General features: G+C 42.6%; 1 protein-coding gene across 3 annotated transcripts in view; it reads left to right on the plus strand.

The window, feature by feature from the left end:
* LOC118395205 (receptor-type tyrosine-protein phosphatase N2-like) overlaps positions 1–24,850 on the plus strand; it is a 181,781-nt gene that overhangs the window by 22,088 nt on the left and 134,843 nt on the right. For all 3 annotated transcript variants that reach the window (XR_008065197.1, XM_052463710.1, XM_052463709.1), the window contains exon 3: positions 21,904–22,023. Coding sequence is in view for 2 of the 3 variants with exons in the window: in XM_052463710.1 (XP_052319670.1) it covers positions 21,904–22,023 (120 nt within the window). In the remaining variant the exon portion in view is untranslated. The remainder of the gene's footprint in view (positions 1–21,903; positions 22,024–24,850) is intronic.

Genomic DNA, 24,850 nt, shown 5'->3' on the forward strand with positions numbered 1-24,850 from the left:
TGAAGGACAGGTCTTGGTGGGGTTTATAACAGTGAAGAACAGGTCTTGGTGGGGTTTTATAACAGTGAAGAACAGGTCTTGGTGTGGTTTTATCACTGTGAAGGCAAGGTCTTGGTGTGGTTTTATAACAGTGAAGGACAGGTCTTGGTGTGGTTTTATAACAGTGAAGAACAGGTCTTGGTGTGGTTTTATCACTGTGAAGGACAGGTCTTGGTGTGGTTTTATAACGGTGAAGGACAGGTCTTGGTGTGGTTTTATAACAGTGAAGAACAGGTCTTGGTGTGGTTTTATAACAGTGAAGGACAGGTCTTTTATAACGGTGAAGAAGAGGTCTTGGTGTGTTTTATAACAGTGAAGAACAGGTCTTGGTGTGGTTTTATAACAGTGAAGAACAGGTCTTGGTGTGGTTTTATAACAGTGAAGACAGGCCTTGGTGTGGTTTTATAACGGTGAAGAACAGGCCTTGGTGGGGTTTTATAACGGTGAAGAACAGGTCTTGGGGGTTTTATAACAGTGAAGACAGGCCTTGGTGTGGTTTTATAACAGTGAAGAACAGGTCTTGGTGTGGTTTTATAACGGTGAAGACAGGTCTTGGTGTGGTTTTATCACTGTGAAGGACAGGTCTTGGTGTGGTTTTATCACTGTGAAGGACAGGTCTTGGTGGGGTTTTATCACTGTGAAGGACAGGTCTTGGTGTGGTTTTATCACTGTGAAGGACAGGTCTTGGTGTGGTTTTATCACTGTGAAGGACAGGTCTTGGTGGGGTTTTATAACAGTGAAGAACAGGTCTTGGTGGGGTTTTATAACAGTGAAGAACAGGTCTTGGTGTGGTTTTATCACTGTGAAGGCAAGGTCTTGGTGTGGTTTTATAACAGTGAAGGACAGGTCTTGGTGTGATTTTATAACAGTGAAGAACAGGTCTTGGTGTGGTTTTATCACTGTGAAGGACAGGTCTTGGTGTGGTTTTATAACGGTGAAGAACAGGTCTTGGTGTGGTTTTATAACAGTGAAGAACAGGTCTTGGTGTGGTTTTATAACAGTGAAGGACAGGCCTTGGTGAGGTTTTATAACGGTGAAGAAGAGGTCTTGGTGTGGTTTTATAACTGTGAAGAACAGGTCTTGGTGTGGTTTTATAACGGTGAAGAACAGGTCTTGGTGTGGTTTTATAACAGTGAAGAACAGGTCTTGGTGTGGTTTTATAACGGTGAAGAACAGGCCTTGGTGGGGTTTTATAACGGTGAAGAACAGGTCTTGGTGGGGTTTTATAACAGTGAAGACTGGCCTTGGTGTGGTTTTATAACAGTGAAGAACAGGTCTTGGTGTGGTTTTATAACGGTGAAGAACAGGTCTTGGTGGGGTTTTATAACAGTGAAGAACAGGTCTTGGTGTGGTTTTATAACGGTGAAGAAGAGGTCTTGGTGTGGTTTTATAACAGTGAAGAACAGGTCTTGGTGTGGTTTTATAACAGTGAAGGACAGGTCTTGGTGTGGTTTTATAACAGTGAAGGACAGGTCTTGGTGTGGTTTTATAACAGTGAAGAACAGGTCTTGGTGTGGTTTTATCACTGTGAAGGACAGGTCTTGGTGTGGTTTTATAACAGTGAAAAACAGGTCTTGGTGGGGTTTTCTATAACAGTGAAGGACAGGTCTTGGTGTGGTTTTATAACAGTGAAGAACAGGTCTTGGTGTGGTTTTATAACGGTGAAGAACAGGTCTTGGTGTGGTTTTATAACAGTGAAGAACAGGTCTTGGTGGGGTTTTATAACAGTGAAGAACAGGTCTTGGTGGGGTTTTATAACGGTGAAGAACAGGCCTTAGTAGGGTTTTATAACGGTGAAGAACAGGCCTTAGTAGGGTTTTATAACAGTGAAGAACAGGTCATGGTGTGGTTTTATAACAGTGAAGAACAGGTCTTGGTGTGGTTTTATAACAGTGAAGACAGGCCTTGGTGTGGTTTTATAACGGTGAAGAACAGGCCTTGGTGGGGTTTTATAACGGTGAAGAACAGGTCTTGGTGTGGTTTTATAACAGTGAAGACAGGCCTTGGTGTGGTTTTATAACAGTGAAGAACAGGTCTTGGTGGGGTTTTATAACGGTGAAGAACAGGTCTTGGTGGGGTTTTATAACAGTGAAGACTGGCCTTGGTGTGGTTTTATAACAGTGAAGAACAGGTCTTGGTGTGGTTTTATAACGGTGAAGACAGGTCTTGGTGTGGTTTTATAACTGTGAAGAACAGGTCTTGGTGTGGTTTTATAACAGTGAAGAACAGGTCTTGGTGGGGTTTTATAACAGTGAAGAACAGGTCTTGGTGTGGTTTTATCACTGTGAAGGACAGGTCTTGGTGTGGTTTTATAACAGTGAAGGACAGGTCTTGGTGTGGTTTTATAACAGTGAAGAACAGGTCTTGGTGTGGTTTTATCACTGTGAAGGACAGGTCTTGGTGTGGTTTTATAACAGTGAAAAACAGGTCTTGGTGGGGTTTTATAACAGTGAAGGACAGGTCTTGGTGTGGTTTTATAACAGTGAAGAACAGGTCTTGGTGTGGTTTTATAACGGTGAAGAACAGGTCTTGGTGTGGTTTTATAACAGTGAAGAACAGGTCTTGGTGGGGTTTTATAACAGTGAAGAACAGGTCTTGGTGTGGTTTTATAACGGTGAAGAACAGGCCTTAGTAGGGTTTTATAACGGTGAAGAACAGGCCTTAGTAGGGTTTTATAACAGTGAAGAACAGGTCATGGTGTGGTTTTATAACAGTGAAGAACAGGTCTTGGTGTGGTTTTATAACAGTGAAGACAGGCCTTGGTGTGGTTTTATAACGGTGAAGAACAGGCCTTGGTGGGGTTTTATAACGGTGAAGAACAGGTCTTGGTGGGGTTTTATAACAGTGAAGACAGGCCTTGGTGTGGTTTTATAACAGTGAAGAACAGGTCTTGGTGTGGTTTTATAACGGTGAAGACAGGTCTTGGTGTGGTTTTATAACAGTGAAGACAGGTCTTGGTGTGGTTTTATAACGGTGAAGACAGGTCTTGGTGGGGTTTTATAACGGTGAAGACAGGTCTTGGTGGGGTTTTATAACAGTGAAGACAGGTCTTGGTGGGGTTTTATAACGGTGAAGACAGGTCTTGGTGTGGTTTTATAACAGTGAAGACAGGTCTTGGTGTGGTTTTATAACAGTGAAGAACAGGTCTTGGTGTGGTTTTATCACTGTGAAGGACAGGTCTTGGTGTGGTTTTATCACTGTGAAGGACAGGTCTTGGTGGGGTTTTATCACTGTGAAGGACAGGTCTTGGTGTGGTTTTATCACTGTGAAGGACAGGTCTTGGTGTGGTTTTATCACTGTGAAGGACAGGTCTTGGTGGGGTTTTATAACAGTGAAGAACAGGTCTTGGTGGGGTTTTATAACAGTGAAGAACAGGTCTTGGTGTGGTTTTATCACTGTGAAGGCAAGGTCTTGGTGTGGTTTTATAACAGTGAAGGACAGGTCTTGGTGTGGTTTTATAACAGTGAAGAACAGGTCTTGGTGTGGTTTTATCACTGTGAAGGACAGGTCTTGGTGTGGTTTTATAACGGTGAAGGACAGGTCTTGGTGTGGTTTTATAACAGTGAAGAACAGGTCTTGGTGTGGTTTTATAACAGTGAAGGACAGGCCTTGGTGAGGTTTTATAACGGTGAAGAAGAGGTCTTGGTGTGGTTTTATAACAGTGAAGAACAGGTCTTGGTGTGGTTTTATAACAGTGAAGAACAGGTCTTGGTGTGGTTTTATAACAGTGAAGACAGGCCTTGGTGTGGTTTTATAACGGTGAAGAACAGGCCTTGGTGGGGTTTTATAACGGTGAAGAACAGGTCTTGGTGGGGTTTTATAACAGTGAAGACAGGCCTTGGTGTGGTTTTATAACAGTGAAGAACAGGTCTTGGTGTGGTTTTATAACGGTGAAGACAGGTCTTGGTGTGGTTTTATCACTGTGAAGGACAGGTCTTGGTGTGGTTTTATCACTGTGAAGGACAGGTCTTGGTGGGGTTTTATCACTGTGAAGGACAGGTCTTGGTGTGGTTTTATCACTGTGAAGGACAGGTCTTGGTGTGGTTTTATCACTGTGAAGGACAGGTCTTGGTGGGGTTTTATAACAGTGAAGAACAGGTCTTGGTGGGGTTTTATAACAGTGAAGAACAGGTCTTGGTGTGGTTTTATCACTGTGAAGGCAAGGTCTTGGTGTGGTTTTATAACAGTGAAGGACAGGTCTTGGTGTGGTTTTATAACAGTGAAGAACAGGTCTTGGTGTGGTTTTATCACTGTGAAGGACAGGTCTTGGTGTGGTTTTATAACGGTGAAGAACAGGTCTTGGTGTGGTTTTATAACAGTGAAGAACAGGTCTTGGTGTGGTTTTATAACAGTGAAGGACAGGCCTTGGTGAGGTTTTATAACGGTGAAGAAGAGGTCTTGGTGTGGTTTTATAACTGTGAAGAACAGGTCTTGGTGTGGTTTTATAACAGTGAAGAACAGGTCTTGGTGTGGTTTTATAACGGTGAAGAACAGGCCTTGGTGGGGTTTTATAACGGTGAAGAACAGGCCTTGGTGGGGTTTTATAACGGTGAAGAACAGGTCTTGGTGGGGTTTTATAACAGTGAAGACTGGCCTTGGTGTGGTTTTATAACAGTGAAGAACAGGTCTTGGTGTGGTTTTATAACGGTGAAGAACAGGTCTTGGTGGGGTTTTATAACAGTGAAGAACAGGTCTTGGTGTGGTTTTATAACGGTGAAGACAGGTCTTGGTGTGGTTTTATAACAGTGAAGACAGGTCTTGGTGTGGTTTTATAACGGTGAAGACAGGTCTTGGTGGGGTTTTATAACGGTGAAGACAGGTCTTGGTGTGGTTTTATAACAGTGAAGACAGGTCTTGGTGTGGTTTTATAACGGTGAAGAACAGGTCTTGGTGTGGTTTTATAACAGTGAAGAACAGGTCTTGGTGTGGTTTTATAACAGTGAAGAACAGGTCTTGGTGGGGTTTTATAATGGTAAAAACAGGCCTTGGTGTGGTTTTATCACTGTGAAGGTCAGGTCTTAGTGTGGTTTTATCACTGTGAAGAACAGGCCTTGGTGGGGTTTTATAACGGTGAAGAACAGGTCTTGGTGGGGTTTTATAACGGTGAAGACAGGCCTTGGTGTGGTTTTATAACGGTGAAGACAGGCCTTGGTGTGGTTTTATAACAGTGAAGAACAGGCCTTGGTGGGGTTTTATAACGGTGAAGAACAGGTCTTGGTGGGGTTTTATAACGGCGAAGACAGGCCTTGGTGTGGTTTTATAACGGTGAAGAACAGGTCTTGGTGGGGTTTTATAACAGTGAAGAACAGGTCTTGGTGTGGTTTTATGAAGAACAGGTCTTGGTGTGGTTTTATAACAGAAGAACAGGTCTTGGTGTGGTTTTATAACAGTGAAGACAGGCCTTGGTGTGGTTTTATAACGGTGAAGAACAGGCCTTGGTGGGGTTTTATAACGGTGAAGAACAGGTCTTGGTGGGGTTTTATAACAGTGAAGACAGGCCTTGGTGTGGTTTTATAACAGTGAAGAACAGGTCTTGGTGTGGTTTTATAACGGTGAAGACAGGTCTTGGTGTGGTTTTATCACTGTGAAGGACAGGTCTTGGTGTGGTTTTATCACTGTGAAGGACAGGTCTTGGTGGGGTTTTATCACTGTGAAGGACAGGTCTTGGTGTGGTTTTATCACTGTGAAGGACAGGTCTTGGTGTGGTTTTATCACTGTGAAGGACAGGTCTTGGTGGGGTTTTATAACAGTGAAGAACAGGTCTTGGTGGGGTTTTATAACAGTGAAGAACAGGTCTTGGTGTGGTTTTATCACTGTGAAGGCAAGGTCTTGGTGTGGTTTTATAACAGTGAAGGACAGGTCTTGGTGTGGTTTTATAACAGTGAAGAACAGGTCTTGGTGTGGTTTTATCACTGTGAAGGACAGGTCTTGGTGTGGTTTTATAACAGTGAAGAACAGGTCTTGGTGTGGTTTTATAACGGTGAAGAACAGGTCTTGGTGTGGTTTTATAACAGTGAAGAACAGGCCTTGGTGAGGTTTTATAACGGTGAAGAAGAGGTCTTGGTGTGGTTTTATAACTGTGAAGAACAGGTCTTGGTGTGGTTTTATAACAGTGAAGAACAGGTCTTGGTGTGGTTTTATAACAGTGAAGAACAGGCCTTGGTGTGGTTTTATAACGGTGAAGAACAGGCCTTGGTGGGGTTTTATAACGGTGAAGAACAGGTCTTGGTGGGGTTTTATAACAGTGAAGACAGGCCTTGGTGTGGTTTTATAACAGTGAAGAACAGGTCTTGGTGTGGTTTTATAACGGTGAAGACAGGTCTTGGTGTGGTTTTATAACAGTGAAGACAGGTCTTGGTGTGGTTTTATAACAGTGAAGACAGGTCTTGGTGGGGTTTTATAACAAGACAGGTCTTGGTGGGGTTTTATAACAGTGACAGGTCTTGGTGGGGTTTTATAACGGTGAAGACAGGTCTTGGTGTGGTTTTATAACAGTGAAGACAGGTCTTGGTGTGGTTTTATAACGGTGAAGAACAGGTCTTGGTGTGGTTTTATAACAGTGAAGAACAGGTCTTGGTGTGGTTTTATAACAGTGAAGAACAGGTCTTGGTGGGGTTTTATAATGGTAAAAACAGGCCTTGGTGTGGTTTTATCACTGTGAAGGTCAGGTCTTAGTGTGGTTTTATCACTGTGAAGAACAGGCCTTGGTGGGGTTTTATAACGGTGAAGAACAGGTCTTGGTGGGGTTTTATAACGGTGAAGACAGGCCTTGGTGTGGTTTTATAACGGTGAAGACAGGCCTTGGTGTGGTTTATAACAGTGAAGAACAGGCCTTGGTGGGGTTTTATAACGGTGAAGAACAGGTCTTGGTGGGGTTTTATAACGGCGAAGACAGGCCTTGGTGTGGTTTTATAACGGTGAAGAACAGGTCTTGGTGGGGTTTTATAACAGTGAAGAACAGGTCTTGGTGTGGTTTTATAACAGTGAAGAACAGGTCTTGGTGTGGTTTTATAACGGTGAAGAACAGGCCTTGGTGGGGTTTTATAACGGTGAAGAACAGGTCTTGGTGGGGTTTTATAACAGTGAAGACTGGCCTTGGTGTGGTTTTATAACAGTGAAGAACAGGTCTTGGTGTGGTTTTATAACGGTGAAGAACAGGTCTTGGTGGGGTTTTATAACAGTGAAGAACAGGTCTTGGTGTGGTTTTATAATGGTGAAGACAGGTCTTGGTGTGGTTTTATAACAGTGAAGACAGGTCTTGGTGTGGTTTTATAACGGTGAAGACAGGTCTTGGTGGGGTTTTATAACGGTGAAGACAGGTCTTGGTGGGGTTTTATAACAGTGAAGACAGGTCTTGGTGGGGTTTTATAACGGTGAAGACAGGTCTTGGTGTGGTTTTATAACAGTGAAGACAGGTCTTGGTGTGGTTGTATAACGGTGAAGAACAGGTCTTGGTGTGGTTTTATAACAGTGAAGAACAGGTCTTGGTGGGGTTTTATAACAGTGAAGGACAGGTCTTGGTGTGGTTTTATAACAGTGAAGAACAGGTCTTGGTGTGGTTTTATCACTGTGAAGGACAGGTCTTGGTGTGGTTTTATCACTGTGAAGGACAGGTCTTGGTGGGGTTTTATCACTGTGAAGGACAGGTCTTGGTGTGGTTTTATCACTGTGAAGGACAGGTCTTGGTGTGGTTTTATCACTGTGAAGGACAGGTCTTGGTGGGGTTTTATAACAGTGAAGAACAGGTCTTGGTGGGGTTTTATAACAGTGAAGAACAGGTCTTGGTGTGGTTTTATCACTGTGAAGGCAAGGTCTTGGTGTGGTTTTATAACAGTGAAGGACAGGGCTTGGTGTGGTTTTATAACAGTGAAGAACAGGTCTTGGTGTGGTTTTATCACTGTGAAGGACAGGTCTTGGTGTGGTTTTATAACGGTGAAGAACAGGTCTTGGTGTGGTTTTATAACAGTGAAGGACAGGCCTTGGTGAGGTTTTATAACGGTGAAGAAGAGGTCTTGGTGTGGTTTTATAACAGTGAAGAACAGGTCTTGGTGTGGTTTTATAACAGTGAAGAACAGGTCTTGGTGTGGTTTTATAACAGTGAAGACAGGCCTTGGTGTGGTTTTATAACGGTGAAGAACAGGCCTTGGTGGGGTTTTATAACGGTGAAGAACAGGTCTTGGTGGGGTTTTATAACAGTGAAGACAGGCCTTGGTGTGGTTTTATAACAGTGAAGAACAGGTCTTGGTGTGGTTTTATAACGGTGAAGACAGGTCTTGGTGTGGTTTTATAACAGTGAAGACAGGTCTTGGTGTGGTTTTATAACGGTGAAGACAGGTCTTGGTGGGGTTTTATAACGGTGAAGACAGGTCTTGGTGGGGTTTTATAACAGTGAAGACAGGTCTTGGTGGGGTTTTATAACGGTGAAGACAGGTCTTGGTGTGGTTTTATAACAGTGAAGACAGGTCTTGGTGTGGTTTTATAACGGTGAAGAACAGGTCTTGGTGTGGTTTTATAACAGTGAAGAACAGGTCTTGGTGGGGTTTTATAACAGTGAAGAACAGGTCTTGGTGTGGTTTTATCACTGTGAAGACAGGCCTTGGTGTGGTTTTATCACTGTGAAGGTCAGGTCTTAGTGTGGTTTTATCACTGTGAAGAACAGGCCTTGGTGGGGTTTTATAACGGTGAAGAACAGGTCTTGGTGTGGTTTTATAACGGTGAAGACAGGCCTTGGTGTGGTTTTATAACGGTGAAGACAGGCCTTGGTGTGGTTTTATAACAGTGAAGAACAGGCCTTGGTGGGGTTTTATAACGGTGAAGAACAGGTCTTGGTGGGGTTTTATAACAGTGAAGAACAGGTCTTGGTGTGGTTTTATAACGGTGAAGAACAGGCCTTGGTGTGGTTTTATAACGGTGAAGAACAGGTCTTGGTGTGGTTTTATAACGGTGAAGAACAGGCCTTGGTGGGGTTTTATAACGGTGAAGACAGGCCTTGGTGTGGTTTTATAACGGTGAAGACAGGCCTTGGTGGGGTTTTATAACGGTGAAGAACAGGTCTTGGTGGGGTTTTATAACAGTGAAGAACAGGTCTTGGTGTGGTTTTATAACAGTGAAGAACAGGTCTTGGTGTGGTTTTATAACAGTGAAGAACAGGTCTTGGTGGGGTTTTATAACAGTGAAGAACAGGTCTTGGTGGGGTTTTATAACGGTGAAGAACAGGTCTTGGTGTGGTTTTATAACGTTGAAGAACAGGTCTTGGTGTGGTTTTATAACAGTGAAGAACAGGTCTTGGTGTGGTTTTATAACGGTGAAGAACAGGTCTTGGTGTGGTTTTATAACAGTGAAGAACAGGTCTTGGTGGGGTTTTATAACGGTGAAGAACAGGTCTTGGTGGGGTTTTATCACTGTGAAGGACAGGTCTTGGTGTGGTTTTATCACTGTAAAGGACAGGTCTTGGTGTGGTTTTATCACTGTGAAGGACAGGTCTTGGTGGGGTTTTATAACAGTGAAGAACAGGTCTTGGTGGGGTTTTATAACAGTGAAGAACAGGTCTTGGTGTGGTTTTATCACTGTGAAGGCAAGGTCTTGGTGTGGTTTTATAACAGTGAAGGACAGGTCTTGGTGTGGTTTTATAACAGTGAAGAACAGGTCTTGGTGTGGTTTTATCACTGTGAAAGACAGGTCTTGGTGTGGTTTTATAACAGTGAAGAACAGGTCTTGGTGGGGTTTTATAACAGTGAAGGACAGGTCTTGGTGTGGTTTTATAACAGTGAAGAACAGGTCTTGGTGTGGTTTTATAACAGTGAAGAACAGGTCTTGGTGGGGTTTTATAACAGTGAAGGACAGGTCTTGGTGTGGTTTTATAACAGTGAAGAACAGGTCTTGTTGGGGTTTTATAACAGTGAAGAAGAGGTCTTGGTGTGGTTTTATAACGGTGAAGAACAGGCCTTGGTGGGGTTTTATAACGGTGAAGAACAGGTCTTGGTGTGGTTTTATAACAGTGAAGAACAGGTCTTGGTGTGGTTTTATAACAGTGAAGAACAGGTCTTGGTGTGGTTTTATAACAGTGATGGCAAGGTCTTTGTGTGGTTTTATAACAGTGAAGGACAGGTCTTGGTGTGGTTTTATAACAGTGAAGAACAGGTCTTGGTGTGGTTTTATCACTGTGAAGGACAGGTCTTGGTGTGGTTTTATAACAGTGAAGAACAGGTCTTGGTGGGGTTTTATAACAGTGAAGGACAGGTCTTGGTGTGGTTTTATAACAGTGAAGAACAGGTCTTGGTGTGGTTTTATAACAGTGAAGAACAGGTCTTGGTGGGGTTTTATAACAGTGAAGGACAGGTCTTGGTGTGGTTTTATAACAGTGAAGAACAGGTCTTTGTGGGGTTTTATAACAGTGAAGAACAGGTCTTGGTGTGGTTTTATAACGGTGAAGAACAGGCCTTGGTGGGGTTTTATAACGGTGAAGAACAGGTCTTGGTGTGGTTTTATAACAGTGAAGAACAGGTCTTGGTGTGGTTTTATAACAGTGAAGACAGGCCTTGGTGTGGTTTTATAACGGTGAAGAACAGGTCTTAGTGTGGTTTTATAACAGTGAAGAACAGGTCTTGGTGGGGTTTTATAACAGTGAAGAACAGGTCTTGGTGGGGTTTTATAACAGTGAAGAACAGGTCTTGGTGTGGTTTTATAACAGTGAAGAACAGGTCTTGGTGGGGTTTTATAACGGTGAAGACAGGCCTTGGTGTGGTTTTATCACTGTGAAGGTCAGGTCTTAGTGTGGTTGTATCACTGTGAAGAACAGGCCTTGGTGGGGTTTTATAACGGTGAAGAACAGGTCTTGGTGTGGTTTTATAACGATGAAGACAGGCCTTGGTGTGGTTTTATAACGGTGAAGAACAGGCCTTGGTGGGGTTTTATAACGGTGAAGACAGGCCTTGGTGTGGTTTTATAACGGTGAAGACAGGCCTTGGTGTGGTTTTATAACGGTGAAGGACAGGTCTTGGTGTGGTTTTATAACGGTGAAGAACAGGTCTTGGTGGGGTTTTATAACAGTGAAGAACAGGTCTTGGTGGGGTTTTATAACGGTGAAGAACAGGTCTTGGTGTGGTTTTATAACAGTGAAGAACAGGTCTTGGTGTGGTTTTATAACGGTGAAGAACAGGCCTTGGTGTGGTTTTATAACGGTGAAGAACAGGTCTTGGTGGGGTTTTATAACAGTGAAGAACAGGTCTTGGTGTGGTTTTATAACGGTGAAGAACAGGCCTTGGTGTGGTTTTATAACGGTGAAGACCAGGTCTTGGTGGGGTTTTATAACAGTGAAGAACAGGTCTTGGTGTGGTTTTATAACGGTGAAGAACAGGTCTTGGTGTGGTTTTATAACAGTGAAGAACAGGTCTTGGTGGGGTTTTATAACAGTGAAGAACAGGTCTTGGTGGGGTTTTATAACAGTGAAGAACAGGTCTTGGTGTGGTTTTATAACGGTGAAGAACAGGTCTTGGTGGGGTTTTATAACGGTGAAGACAGGCCTTGGTGTGGTTTTATAACAGTGAAGAACAGGTCTTGGTGTGGTTTTATAACGGTGAAGAACAGGTCTTGGTGTGGTTTTATAACAGTGAAGAACAGGTCTTGGTGTGGTTTTATAACAGTGAAGACAGGCCTTGGTGGGGTTTTATAACAGTGAAGAACAGGTCTTGGTGGGGTTTTATAACGGTGAAGACAGGCCGTGGTGGGGTTTTATAACGGTGAAGACAGGCCTTGGTGGGGTTTTATAACAGTGAAGAACAGGTCTTGGTGGGGTTTTATAACAGTGAAGAACAGGTCTTGGTGGGGTTTTATAACAGTGAAGAACAGGTCTTGGTGGGGTTTTATAACAGTGAAGGACAGGTCTTGGTGTGGTTTTATAACGGTGAAGAACAGGTCTTGGTGGGGTTTTATAACAGTGAAGACAGGCCTTGGTGTGGTTTTATAACAGTGAAGACAGGCCTTGGTGTGGTTTTATAACAGTGAAGAACAGGTCTTGGTGGGGTTTTATAACAGTGAAGAACAGGTCTTGGTGTGGTTTTATAACAGTGAAGAACAGGTCTTGGTGGGGTTTTATAACAGTGAAGAACAGGTCTTGGTGGGGTTTTATAACAGTGAAGGACAGGTCTTGGTGTGGTTTTATAACGGTGAAGAACAGGTCTTGGTGGGGTTTTATAACAGTGAAGACAGGCCTTGGTGTGGTTTTATAACAGTGAAGACAGGCCTTGGTGTGGTTTTATAACAGTGAAGAACAGGTCTTGGTGGGGTTTTATAACAGTGAAGAACAGGTCTTAGTGTGGTTTTATAACAGTGAAGAACAGGCCTTGGTGTGGTTTTATAACAGTGAAGAACAGGTCTTGGTGTGGTTTTATAACGGTGAAGAACAGGCCTTGGTGTGGTTTTATAACAGTGAAGACAGGCCTTGGTGTGGTTTTATAACAGTGAAGAACAGGTCTTGGTGGGGTTTTATAACGGTGAAGACAGGCCTTGGTGTGGTTTTATCACTGTGAAGGTCAGGTCTTAGTGTGGTTTTATAACTTATATATTTATACTGTAGTTATTACATTAGGACCTATACATACATGTAGATCTCTCTGTTGCACCTGTCCATAGTTTTGCTGGCTTTGCAAAAAGATGGTTTTGGATGAGCCATTTATGTATGCTGAGCTTGCTTAAGCAGGAAAAGGACATTTGCATAAAATGTTCAATCGGTCAAGTAGGATCACACATATACAATGTATTCTATCCTAACAAAGGAGAACCGTGGAAAGCAGATGTTCCACAATTTAGTGCCAATTTATGATAATTTCCGTTTATTTATGATGAATATAAAATCATAAATATTCTGCAAGTACAAGCGCATACTGTGATTTCCTTAGAAGTGCCTGAAGTTGACTAGGTGAATCCAACCCCTCCCCCCTCTCAGTAAAACAATAGACTCTAGGTGCTCTTTGAGACGAGTAGGAAAAGAGGCATCAGATGTTGATGCCCGTTGAAAACCTGCTGGAGCACCACACAAACAAAAGAGGATGCTCTGCTCTGTTCCAGCTCCTACTCTGATTAGCTAAAGGGGAGAAGGGAACCAACACATCACCATGGCAACTGGCAGAACAGGGAACAAAACTAAATGGGCCCATTACTCAGCTGTGTCCTAGCATGTCTTCATCCAACATGTCGCAGACTGATTCAGATTGCTGTGTGACTCCTCACAGCTACAGGTGTAAGCTCTTAACTTGACCTAGCTATCTGTATATTGTCACAGCAAAATAATCCTACAGCAACAGGATTTCGTGTTTCAAATATTTTTTATTAAACACACACAAGAATGGTGTATAGGTATACAAGACAGGTATACATTTCTTATCTAAACATAAAAGAGCAGACAGGAACAACAAGACCCAGAGTTCTGGGTGCAAAACAAATAATACAAAACACGACATACAAAACAAGGACACGTAGAAAGAATAATAAGTAGGTTCAGGGCAGGAAGATTACAGTCCTCCAAAAATGTTTGCATAATTAAGGGGTTAGGATCCACTTTAGATGTATATAGAGTCATAAAACTGCAGGAATCTGTCATTGATGTCTTTGGGGGAAGAGAGTAATTCCCCAGATCCAGATTTAACTTTGTGAATCATTCGGTCACTCACATTTTTTCGAAGTTGTCTGGAGAGTAATTTGTGTGGTTTGTCACCAAACTCAAAATAGTTTTGCTTGGCATAGAGAAAAGATTTAGCCATTTTAGCTGAGAGAATCTGATTATATTCAAATTTTAAAGAGGTAATTTTTTAAATGTTTCTCCATAGATGGGTGGCTAGCATTCTCCCTATCCAGTAAGTGATTTGTCCCTCCAGTTCTTGCAGTTTTGCCTACTCCTGGCAGCCTGAAAGGAGATGATACAGCCTCTCAGATAAGCCTTCAGTGTTTCCCACAATAATGCTGGGGAAGTCTCTGTGTTGTCGTTGGTATCAAAGAAAAATGTAATTTGGTCTTTAAGATATTCACAGAATGTTGGTTCTGTGAGGAGCTGAGGATTCAACCTCCAGACCCTCTCGTTTGGTACAACGTCACACAATCTCAGGGAGAAGGTGAGTGGACTGTGGTCCGAGATTATAATATCATGATACCTCACATTACAGGTATAGGGGAGTAGTCTAGCATCCAACAAAAAGTAGTCAATTTGAGTGTAAACCTTGTGAACATGAGAGTAAAAGGAGTATTCCCTACCCGTAGGGTTAGCGATCCTCCATATATCAAATAAGTTTTTTTATGTAGGTATTCAAGAATTCGCTTGAATAGGAGGTAGGGGTTCGCCGGGTAGAGGATATATCCAAATATTGGTCTAGCACACAGTTAATGTCCCCTCCAATGACCAGGTTAGTATGGGAGATATCTGGAATCAGGGCAAGGACTCTTTTGAAAAAAGAGGGGTAATCAATGTTTGGCCCATAGATATTTAGTAGAGTTACTGAGGTAGAGTGGATTTCTCCTATTACGATCACATACCGACCCTCTTTATCCGCAATAGTGGTTTTATGTAGAAAGGGAATTCCTTTCCGTACCAGAATCGCTGTGCCTCTCGTTTTGGCAGAGAAGTTAGAGTGATACACTTGCCCCACCCACCTACACTAAAGTCTGCTATGAGAGTTATTCTTCAGATGGGTTTCTTGCAAAAATATAATATCAGACGAGAGTGTTTTCAAGTGGGCTAGGACCTTGCCTCTCTTAATTGCTTCGTTTAAACCCTTGACATTCCAGGAAGTGAATGTAAGCCCCGCCCTCCTCTCGTTTGTAGTTCCTATGGTGGCCTGCATACCATGTAACTTGATAAAAAGGTAAGAAAGTGCACCAAACCATCACGATCAGCATATGTAGCATCTACACCCGAGCAGTATCCAACTCACCCGCCCCCCTGTAAGCACCTTTATTATTATTATTATATATATTATTACTTCCACCCTGTTCCCCTAATTTCCCCAACACTTACCCCCCCCCCATCAACCCACATTTAACAGGCATGCACAAACAGAAAGGGAAAAAATAATAATAAACACATTGTCTGGCCGATGCCAAAAAAGCACGGCGCGACCTCGAACAAGAGGTTAAACAATTAGAAGAAAGGATAATTAGCTCAAGAATACATCTTCAAATATAAGGAACTGGAACACAGAAGTCCTCGATCAACATGGTAGAGATAAAAACACAGCAAGCAGAGGACATAGAAGGCACAGTATGTGGGTATGTGATGGGCGGTGGGGTGTGTGTTTTGTGTTGGGAAAAGTGTGGAGTTAAGTGAGTGAAAAAGAAAAACGGTTGCAAATCCCAGAGCCCATATGTGTTTGTAAGCAGGGGTTGTGAGAGAGAGCTTTCAACTGTGTGCAGATATGGGATCTAGATTTTGAAATAAATAATACATATTGTTTATTTATTGTCCTATCATGATGGAACGTTCCCCAACACTAATCCCTAGACAGCCACCTGAGCGACCCATACACTAAAGAGAAATCCTTATCTGTTTTATGGGCCTGCTATAAATAGCCTATACGTACCGTAATTGCTGGACTATTAAGCACACCTGAATATAAACCGCACCCGCTGAATTATTTAAAAATGTGTATTTTGTACATAAATAAGCTGCACATGTCTATAAGCCGCAGGTGCCTACCGGTTGAAACAAATGAACTTTACACAGCCTTTAAACGAAACACGGCTTGTAACAAAAATTAAACAGTGGCCTACCAAGAAAGTCATTGGTCACTATCTTCCTCCTCCTGTGCACTGAAACCACTGAAGTCATCTCCTTCGGTGTCGGAGTTGAATAGCCTCAGAATTGCTTCATCCGATGTTGGATCGTTTTCATTGTCGCTCTCGTCACTTTCATCCGGAGGCAAATACCCCGCTGAGCTCATGCTGCCCCTTCAACACGCAGCAGTCCAGCCTTTCGAAACCCGTTGATGATAGTGGATTTTTTGACAATGCTCCACGCTGTCAGGACCCACTGGAAGACTTGACCATAAGTTGCTCTTCGCATGCGGCCCGTTTTAGTGAAGGATTTCTCCCCACTTGTCATCCAAGACTCCCACTGAACAAGGAGTGCCACCTTAAATGCACGATTTACACTGATGTCGAGTGGCTGCAAATACTTTGGGCCATCTGCTTTTCTTCCCTCTGAAAGCTGTTGTTGTCTTTCTGCACTGAGTCAGTTCCTCACGCTGCTTTCCAACGTCTTATCATCGACTCATTAAGGCCAAGCTCCCATGCAGCAGCTCTATTTCCTTTTCCAACAGCCAGATCGATCGCCTTCAACTTGAAAGCTGCATCATATGCATTTCTCCGTGTCTTTGCCATGATGAGGGTGACAAAATTACTACCGTAATCAGAATGATGGGAAGTTTGAGCGCGCTCGAATTTACGTCACATTTATGTGACGGTGCTCAGTTTTTTGGCGGCATGAATCTTGTGAAAGCGGGAAAAATTCATAAATTAGCCGCGTCATTGTATAAACCGCAAGGTTCAAAGCGTGGGAATAAAGTAGCGGCTTATAGTCCGGAAATTACGGTAGTCAAATCAGAAATATGAATGCGGTCAGAGACCTACTAAAGCAGCACCGCCCCCTCAAGATTCTGAGCCTGCCTGGCAGGGTTGGTCCTACAATGTTCTCCCCTGATGAGCATTGTAGGACCAACTGATGGGAGAGCATAATATACAAGGAAATTCTCAAAGCTACTAATGAGAACCTAATGAGAACCAACACTTTTTTGGTTACTACATGATTCCATACGTATTATTTCATCGTTTTGATGCATTCACTATTATTCTACAATGTAGAAAATAGTACAAAATGAAGAAAAACCCTTGAATGAGTAGGTGTGTCCAAACTTTTCACTGGTACTATATATATATATATATATATATATATATATATATATATATATATATAATACACTACCATTCAAAAGTTTGGGGTCACTTAGAAATGTTCTTGTTTTTAAAAGAAAAGCACATTTTTTGTCCATCAAAATAACATCAAATTGATCAGAAATACAGTGTAGACATTGTTAATGTTGTAAATTACTATTGTAGCTGGAAATGGCTGATTTTTAATGGAATATCTACATAGGCGTACAGAGGCCCATTATCAGCAACCATCACTCCTGTGTTCCAATGGCATGTTGTGTTAGCTAATCCAAGTTTATCATTTTAAAAGGCTAATTGAACATTAGAAAGCTCTTTTGCAGTTATGTTGGCACAGCTGAAAACTGTTGTCCTGATTAAAGAAGCAATAAAACTAGCCTTCTTTAGACTAATGAGTATCTGGAGCATCAGCATTTGTGGGTTTGATTACAGGCTCACAATGTCCAGAAACAAATAACTTTCTTCTGAAACTCATCAGTCTATTCTTGTTCTGAGAAATGAAGGCTATTCCATGCAAGAAATTGCCAAGAAACTGAAGATCTCATACAATGCTGTGCCATCTGTCATGGTGGAGGCAATGTGATGGTCTGGGGGTGCTTTGGTGGTGGTAAAGTGGGAGATTTGTACAGGGTTAAAGGTGATCTTGAAGAAGGAAGGCTATCACTCCATTTTGCAACACCATACATACCCTGTGGAATGCACTTAATTAGAGGCAATTTCCTCCTACAACAGAACAATGACCCAAAGCACAGCTCCAAACTATGCAAGAACTATTTAGGGAAGAAGCAGTCAGCTTGTATTCTGTCGATAATGGAGTGGCCAGCACAGTCACCGGATCTCAACCCAATTGAGCTGTTGTGGGAGCAGCTTGACCGTATGGTACTGAAGAAATGCCCATCAAGCCAAGACAACTTGTGGGAGGTGCTTCAGGAAGCATTGGGTGAAATCTCATCAGAATACCTCAACAAATTGATAACTAGAATGCCAAAGGTCTGCAAGGCTGATTCTTTGACAAAGCATAGATTGAAGGACACAATTATTATTTCAAATAAAAATCATTATTTGTAACCTTGTCAACTTCTTGACTATATTTCCTATTCATTTTGCAACTAATTTCATGTATGTTTTCATGGAAAACAAGGACATTTCGAAGTGACCCGAAGCTTTTGAACGGAAGTGTGTGTGTGTGTGTGTGTGTGTGTGTGTGTGTGTGTGTGTGTGTGTGTGTGTGTGTGTGTGTGTGTGTGTGTGTGTGTGTGTGTGTGTGTGTGTGTGTGTGTGTGTGTGTGTGTGTACAGTATATCACAAAAGTGAGCACACCCCTCACATTTTTGTAAATATTTGAGTATATCTTTTCATGTGACAACACTGAAGAAATTACACTTTGCTACAATGTAAAGTAGTGAGTGTACAGCTTGTATAACAGTGTACATTTGCTGTCCCCTCAAAATAACTCAACACACAGCCATTAATGTCTAAACCACTGGCAACAAAAGTGAGTACACCCCTAAGTGAAAATGTCCAAATTGGGCCCAAAGTATCAATATTTTATGTGGCCACCATCATTTTCCAGCACTGCCTTAACCTTCTTGGGCATGGAGTTCACCAGAGCTTCACAGGTTGCCACTGGAGTCCTCTTCCACTCCTCCATGATGACATCACGGAGCTGGTGGATGTTAGAGACCTTGCACTCCTCCATCTTCCGTTTGAGGATGCCCCACAGATGCTCAATAGGGTTTAGGTCTGGAGATATGCTTGGCCAGTCATGCTTACCCTCAGCTTCTTTAGCAAGGCAGTGGTCGTCTTGGAGGTGTGTTTGGGGTCGTTATCATGTTGGAATACTGCCCTGCGGCCCAGTCTCCGAAGGGAGGGGATCATGCTCTGTTTCAGTATGTCACAGTACATGTTGGCATTCATGGTTCCCTCAATGAACTGTAGCTCCCCAGTGCTGGCAGCACTCATGCAGCCCAGACCATGACACTCCCACCACCATGCTTGACTGTAGGCAAGACACACTTGTCTTTGTACTCCTCACCTGGTTGCCGCCACACACGCTTGACACCATCTGAACCAAATAAGTTTATCTTGGTCTCATCAGACCACAGGACATGGTTCCAGTAATCCATGTCCTTAGTCTGCTTGTCTTCAGCAAACTGTTTGCGGGCTTTCTTGTGCATCATCTTTAGAAGAGGCTTCCTTCTGGGACGATGCAGTGTACAGCGTATGGTCTGAGCACTGACAGGCTGACCCCCCCACCCCTTCAACCTCTGCAGCAATGCTGGCAGCACTCATACGTCTATTTTCCAAAGACAACCTCTGGATATGATGCTGAGCACGTGCACTCAACTTCTTTGGTCGACCATGTGGAGGCCTGTTCTGAGTGGAACCTGTACAGTTAAACCGCTGTATGGTCTTGGCCACCGTGCTGCAGCTTAGTTTCAGGGTATTGGCAAACTTCTTATAGCCCAGGCCATCTTTATGTAGAGCAACAATTATTTTTTTCAGATCCTGCTCTTGCTGTCACATTAAATGTTCTGTTATGAGAATTGTCATGCCAGCTCTGTGGTGAATGTGGTTGCTTGGATGCTCTGCTCATTAATGGGAGAATGCTTCAATGGACCACAGATGTAATGCTTTTTATTTAGCATGGAAAGCCCTCCGTTACCAAAACCCACCTCTGAAATCATCAGGAACCGAACATGTTTTTTTAATCATTTACTATAGAGAGCCACCACAGCAGCAGACTCCAGCTGTTTTCCTGGCTGCTTGGTGTTGTGTTGAGTGTGGCTACTCAAATGTGGGATGTGGGAAGGGGAGCTAGAAAAGAGCCCATGTCTGCATCCGTTATGGGCCCTGATCGAAAGTAGTGTACTATATAGGGAATAGGAAATAGGGTTCCGTTTGGCACGCTACACTTATCTCTACACTGGAGCCTAATGACTTGGAACAAAATATTTTACCTGGCCAGCCTCTGAGGGCCAACCAGACCCTGACCAGACTAGAGTCATACAGAGTCCCTCTTTTCCCAGACCACTCAACCAGATCGATTACTCTGGCCTCCCCCGGCACAATCTGACATGTTTATTAACACTGTCTACATACCAAATGGCGCTCTCTTCCCTACATAGTGCCCTTCTTTTGACCATACCCCAGGCTGGGCTCTGGTCAAAAGTAGTGCACTATATAGAGAAACAACAGGGTCCCCTTTGGGATGCAGACACTGAGCTGGATGGGAAATAAAAGTCGTCCTCCTCTGGCAGCAGCTAGCATCGCCATGGTCCATTAACTCACAGCCTCCCACTCAGAGAACCTTCTATTAGCTGTAGCATCACTCACAGTTGATTAGCTACATGGACTGACGCCGTGCATGGCTTTGGTCTACCACACACTGGAGGAACACCTGAAGTGTAGTGCAATGCAGAGATCTTTTTTTCTATTTAGGTTTGAAGCATCATCTCTTTTTGTACGAGACAATCAGAATTCAGTGCACTTATCCACTTCCTGATCATTCATTTATTGGTGATATCGTATAGATAGATGGATTGGTCAAGTTGCATCCTATTGAGTTGATTGAATATGGGAGTTGTTTACAGTTGCTCCAGCTGTACAGACCAGTGTTGCACAGCAAAACATGACCACTTGGCCACTTACAAGCAGAAATAATACAGCAGGGACAATCCAACAAGGCATTTCTAGATTCCAACCAACGAGCATCTCCACAGTCATAATGCAAACCACTCCCATGACAAAGGCCTTTAAATTCTCGTTTGATGTAATCCACGCCGTAAATCAAGTGGAAGAGAGCGGGCTCTGAAGCACAGCTCCAGATACAAGGTCGAAGATGGATGAGTGTCACGTTCATCATAAGGAGTAGACCGAGATGCAGCGTAAGTAATACGCTGCTAAGTAATACCTAGGATAGGGTAGGGTAAGTAATAAGTGGCTGTTCCACTGGATGTCATAAGGTGTATGCACCAATTTGTAAGTCGCTCTGGATAAGAGCGTCTGCTAAATGACTTAAATGTAAAATGTAATGTATGTTTCCATCCTTTATTTTGGAAATGCAAACTTCAAAGAACAAAACAACAAAACGAACAAACGAAACATAGAGCTAAATAATAATGCTCACTGGCAACTATATCTAGACAAGATCCCACAAAGCACAATGGGAAAATGGTTACCTAAATATGATCCCCAATCAGAGACAACAATAAACAGCTGCCTCTGATTGGGAACCATATCAGGCCATCATAGAAATACAAATCGCCTAGATAACCCACCCTAAATCACACCCCGACCCAACCAACATAGAGAATAAACAGCTCTCTATGGTCAAGGCGTGACAATGAGAGAGAAGCTGTTCCTGACTTAAATATGGCCGGCGATACTGTAATTATGAATAATAATTCAAATGCTGCCATAACTAGAGTACAGTACAGCAAACAGAAGATATGAAAAGGGGCTCCAAAGATGCAAGCCTGATACAACTGATGCTTTACTGAATGACATTGGATAGGATACAGTAGATTATTCTATGCTATGTTTTGTGAAAATAGACTGGATTAAATAATTTGTCATAAATTGTCAAAAACATGAAAGTCGTCTTCCTGGTCGTACAAAACATACATTACACAATATTGGAAACATCAAAATCAATGCGTTTTAAAAAGGCAACTCAATAATGAATTGTATCAAAGTATTTTCATTGGTACCTAACATTATTCCTGTTTGTAAGGCAGACTTTAGGTCCTTTGTAGCTCAATAGGTAGAGCCTGGCTTATTACGCAAGGGTAGTGGGTTCAATTCCTGGGACCACCCATACCTAAAATGTATGCATGCATGACTGTAGGTCGCTTTGGATAAATGTCATATACTGTATATTACCATACTATATAGTATGTTCCTGACTCTCTTTGTCGTTCTTTCCCCCAGATGGAATGTTTGGGAGGTGTCAATCCATACCCGTTCCGGTAGCAGAGGTGTATACGTATGATGTGTCTCCATCTGTGGTTCAGCGCTTCAGGACTCTACTGCAGAAACTCACCCACAGAGGTAAGTACAGTACACCAACGCTACCACTACAGTTTCTGCTGCTGCTGCCATCACTATCATCCACCCCTGAGTCATTAGTGTATGTCAATGTAACGTTGCCTGGCTACCCAGAGTCCTTGCTCCGGCCAAACATTACACAACGCTCACGGATGTTTGTTTCTTCTCCGCAATGAGTCAGGATCTGAGTACCTCCCCGACACCTTCACCGAATGCAAACACATTCGGGACCGTCTGATTGGTCCAGAAACCGATGGGTTGGGCCAGCGCCAGAACATACAATGGTTAAGCTGCGGTCAGAACGCTTTGATTCATTGACGGTCGTTCCATTTAAGATGAGGGAGGAAGATTTATTTTTATGAGCATGGCTTTATTTCTATTACAGCATATTGGATGACTGTTGGATCACCCAGCTCAATGTAACATTGCTAGGTTTAAAATTAAAGTTTATAACGTTGGTGCACATGTCGAGAGACAAATTGGAGTAATCAAGGTGACAGACAGTGACACATTCAATACCACCTTGCACACTCTTGCCTGCATCTAACTGATCTAGGGTGTAAATTAGGGTGTAAAATTAGTTTCTATTGGACAAATTCAGGTACGTCTATCCCCGTTTCATTCCGTTTGCTTCCGTTTAGGAAAGGTTTTTCAACAGAATCGGTGGAATGAATACACCCGTGATCAAATCAAATCCCATTTTTTGGGTCGCATTCATATGTTCAGCAGATATTATTGCAGTTGTTGCGAAATGCTTGTGTTCCTAATGCCGACAGTGCAGTAATATCTAGCAATTCACAACAATACACACAAATCTAAAAGGAAATGAATGGAATTAAGAAATGGAATTAGGAAATGGAATTAAGAAATGGAATTAAGAAATATATAAATATTAGGACGAGCAATGTCGGAGTGGCATTGACTAGAATACAGTATATACATATCAAATCAAAAATCGAATCAAATCAAACTTTATTTGTCACATGCGCTGAATACAACAAGTGTAGACCTTACCATGAAATACTTACTTACAAGCCCTTAACCAACAGTGCATTTCAAGAAGAGTTAAGAAAATATTTACCAAATAGACTAAAGTAAAAAATAAGAATAAAAAGTAACACAATAAGAATAACAATAACGAGGTTATATACTGGGGGCACCGGTACCGAGTCGGTGTGTGGGGGTACAGGTTAGTTGAGGTCATTTGTACATGTAGGTGGGGGTGAAGTGTCTATGTATAGATGATAAACAGCAAGTAGCAGCGGTGTACAAAAAGGGGGGGGGTCAATGTAAATAGTCTGGTGGCGATTTTATTCAATGTTCGGCAGTCTTATGGCTTGGGGGTAGAAGCTGAGTCTTTTGGTCTTAGACTTGGCGCTCCGGTACCACTTGCCGTGTGGTAGCAAAGAAAACACTCTATAACTTGGGTGACTGGAGTCTCTGACAATTTTATGGGCTTTCCTCTTACACCGCCTATTATATAGGTCCTGGGTGGCAGGAAGCTTGGCCCCAGTGATGTACTGGGCCGTACGCACTACCCTCTGTAGCACCTTACGGTCAGATGCCGAGCAGTTGCCACACCAGGCGGAGATGCAACCGGTCGGGATGCTCTCAATGGTGCAGCTGTAGAACCTTTTGAGGATCTAGGGACCCATGCCAAATCTTTTCAGTCTCCTGAGGGGAAAAAGGTGTTGTCGTGCCCTCTTCACGACTGTCTTGGTATGTTTGGACCATGATAGTTTGTTGGTGATGTGGACACCACTTCAGCCCCATTGATGTTAATGGAGGCCTGTTCGGCCTTCCTTTTCCTATTGTCCACGATCAGCTCCTTAGTCTTGCTCACATTGAGGGAGAGGTTGTTGGCCTGGCACAACTAATGTAGTTGGGGTTTTGTGTGGAACATATCAGGCACATTTCGTAAACCTTTAAGCATAACCTTAAAATTCATCCACTGACTTTTATTCCACAAACAAAGGTATACTGACAGCAGATTTTCTACAGAATGTGCTAGAATGCCATGAACTTCACACCCAAGACTGTGCTTGGCATGTAGTGCTGTAATGACCATAAATGTCCACCAGAGGGTGATCAATGCCTGTGTATCATAGACCATATGTGCTGTATATTCCATCCTCCCAACAGCAGTATGTTATTGATGTATACAGACAGAAGAAATGTAAGGACATGTTCATACAGAGCAAAATTGCAGAAATGGAGAAAGACATGACTTTTGATGTTAAATCCTATTTTACACAGCCATCAAGTCATCAGGTTTAATATTTACTGAACAATTGAACAATTATAATAGTTGTTTTATATAAATCAAATACAATATCCTCTAGCAAGCCCTGGAAATCCAAATACATTTCTAGAAATCAGCTCTAGACAAGATACATAATGATATTCAGATTCCATAGTGCACAGTGCTGATTCATTTTAGAGGGTTTATCAACCTATCCAGCTGAAATGAAATATGCTAATAGGTTATTTATCCTTGCTGTCTGAAAAACCATTAGGGGAACAAAACTGCAAAGAGCATCTGCATTTCAATCCCAAAACAGAGCACAGCAGAGCAACACAATGAGCAGAGCAGCACAAACCTAGATTGCATCCCAAACGGCATCCTATTCCCTACACAGTGCACAGTACTTTTGACCAGATCCCTATGGGCTCAAAAGTAGTGAACAATGTAGGGAATAGTGTGCCATTTGGGATGAAGAACTAATGGCCTAGGAATATTCAACATAACGGCCACCACTGCCTCTGCTCTGACCCTCCAAGTGCTGGCCGGATAAAACAACAAAACAGAAACACCTCCACATTTTCAAAG

The sequence above is a fragment of the Oncorhynchus keta genome, chromosome 15 (genome assembly GCF_023373465.1).
Source record: "Oncorhynchus keta strain PuntledgeMale-10-30-2019 chromosome 15, Oket_V2, whole genome shotgun sequence".
NCBI lineage: Eukaryota > Metazoa > Chordata > Actinopteri > Salmoniformes > Salmonidae > Oncorhynchus > Oncorhynchus keta.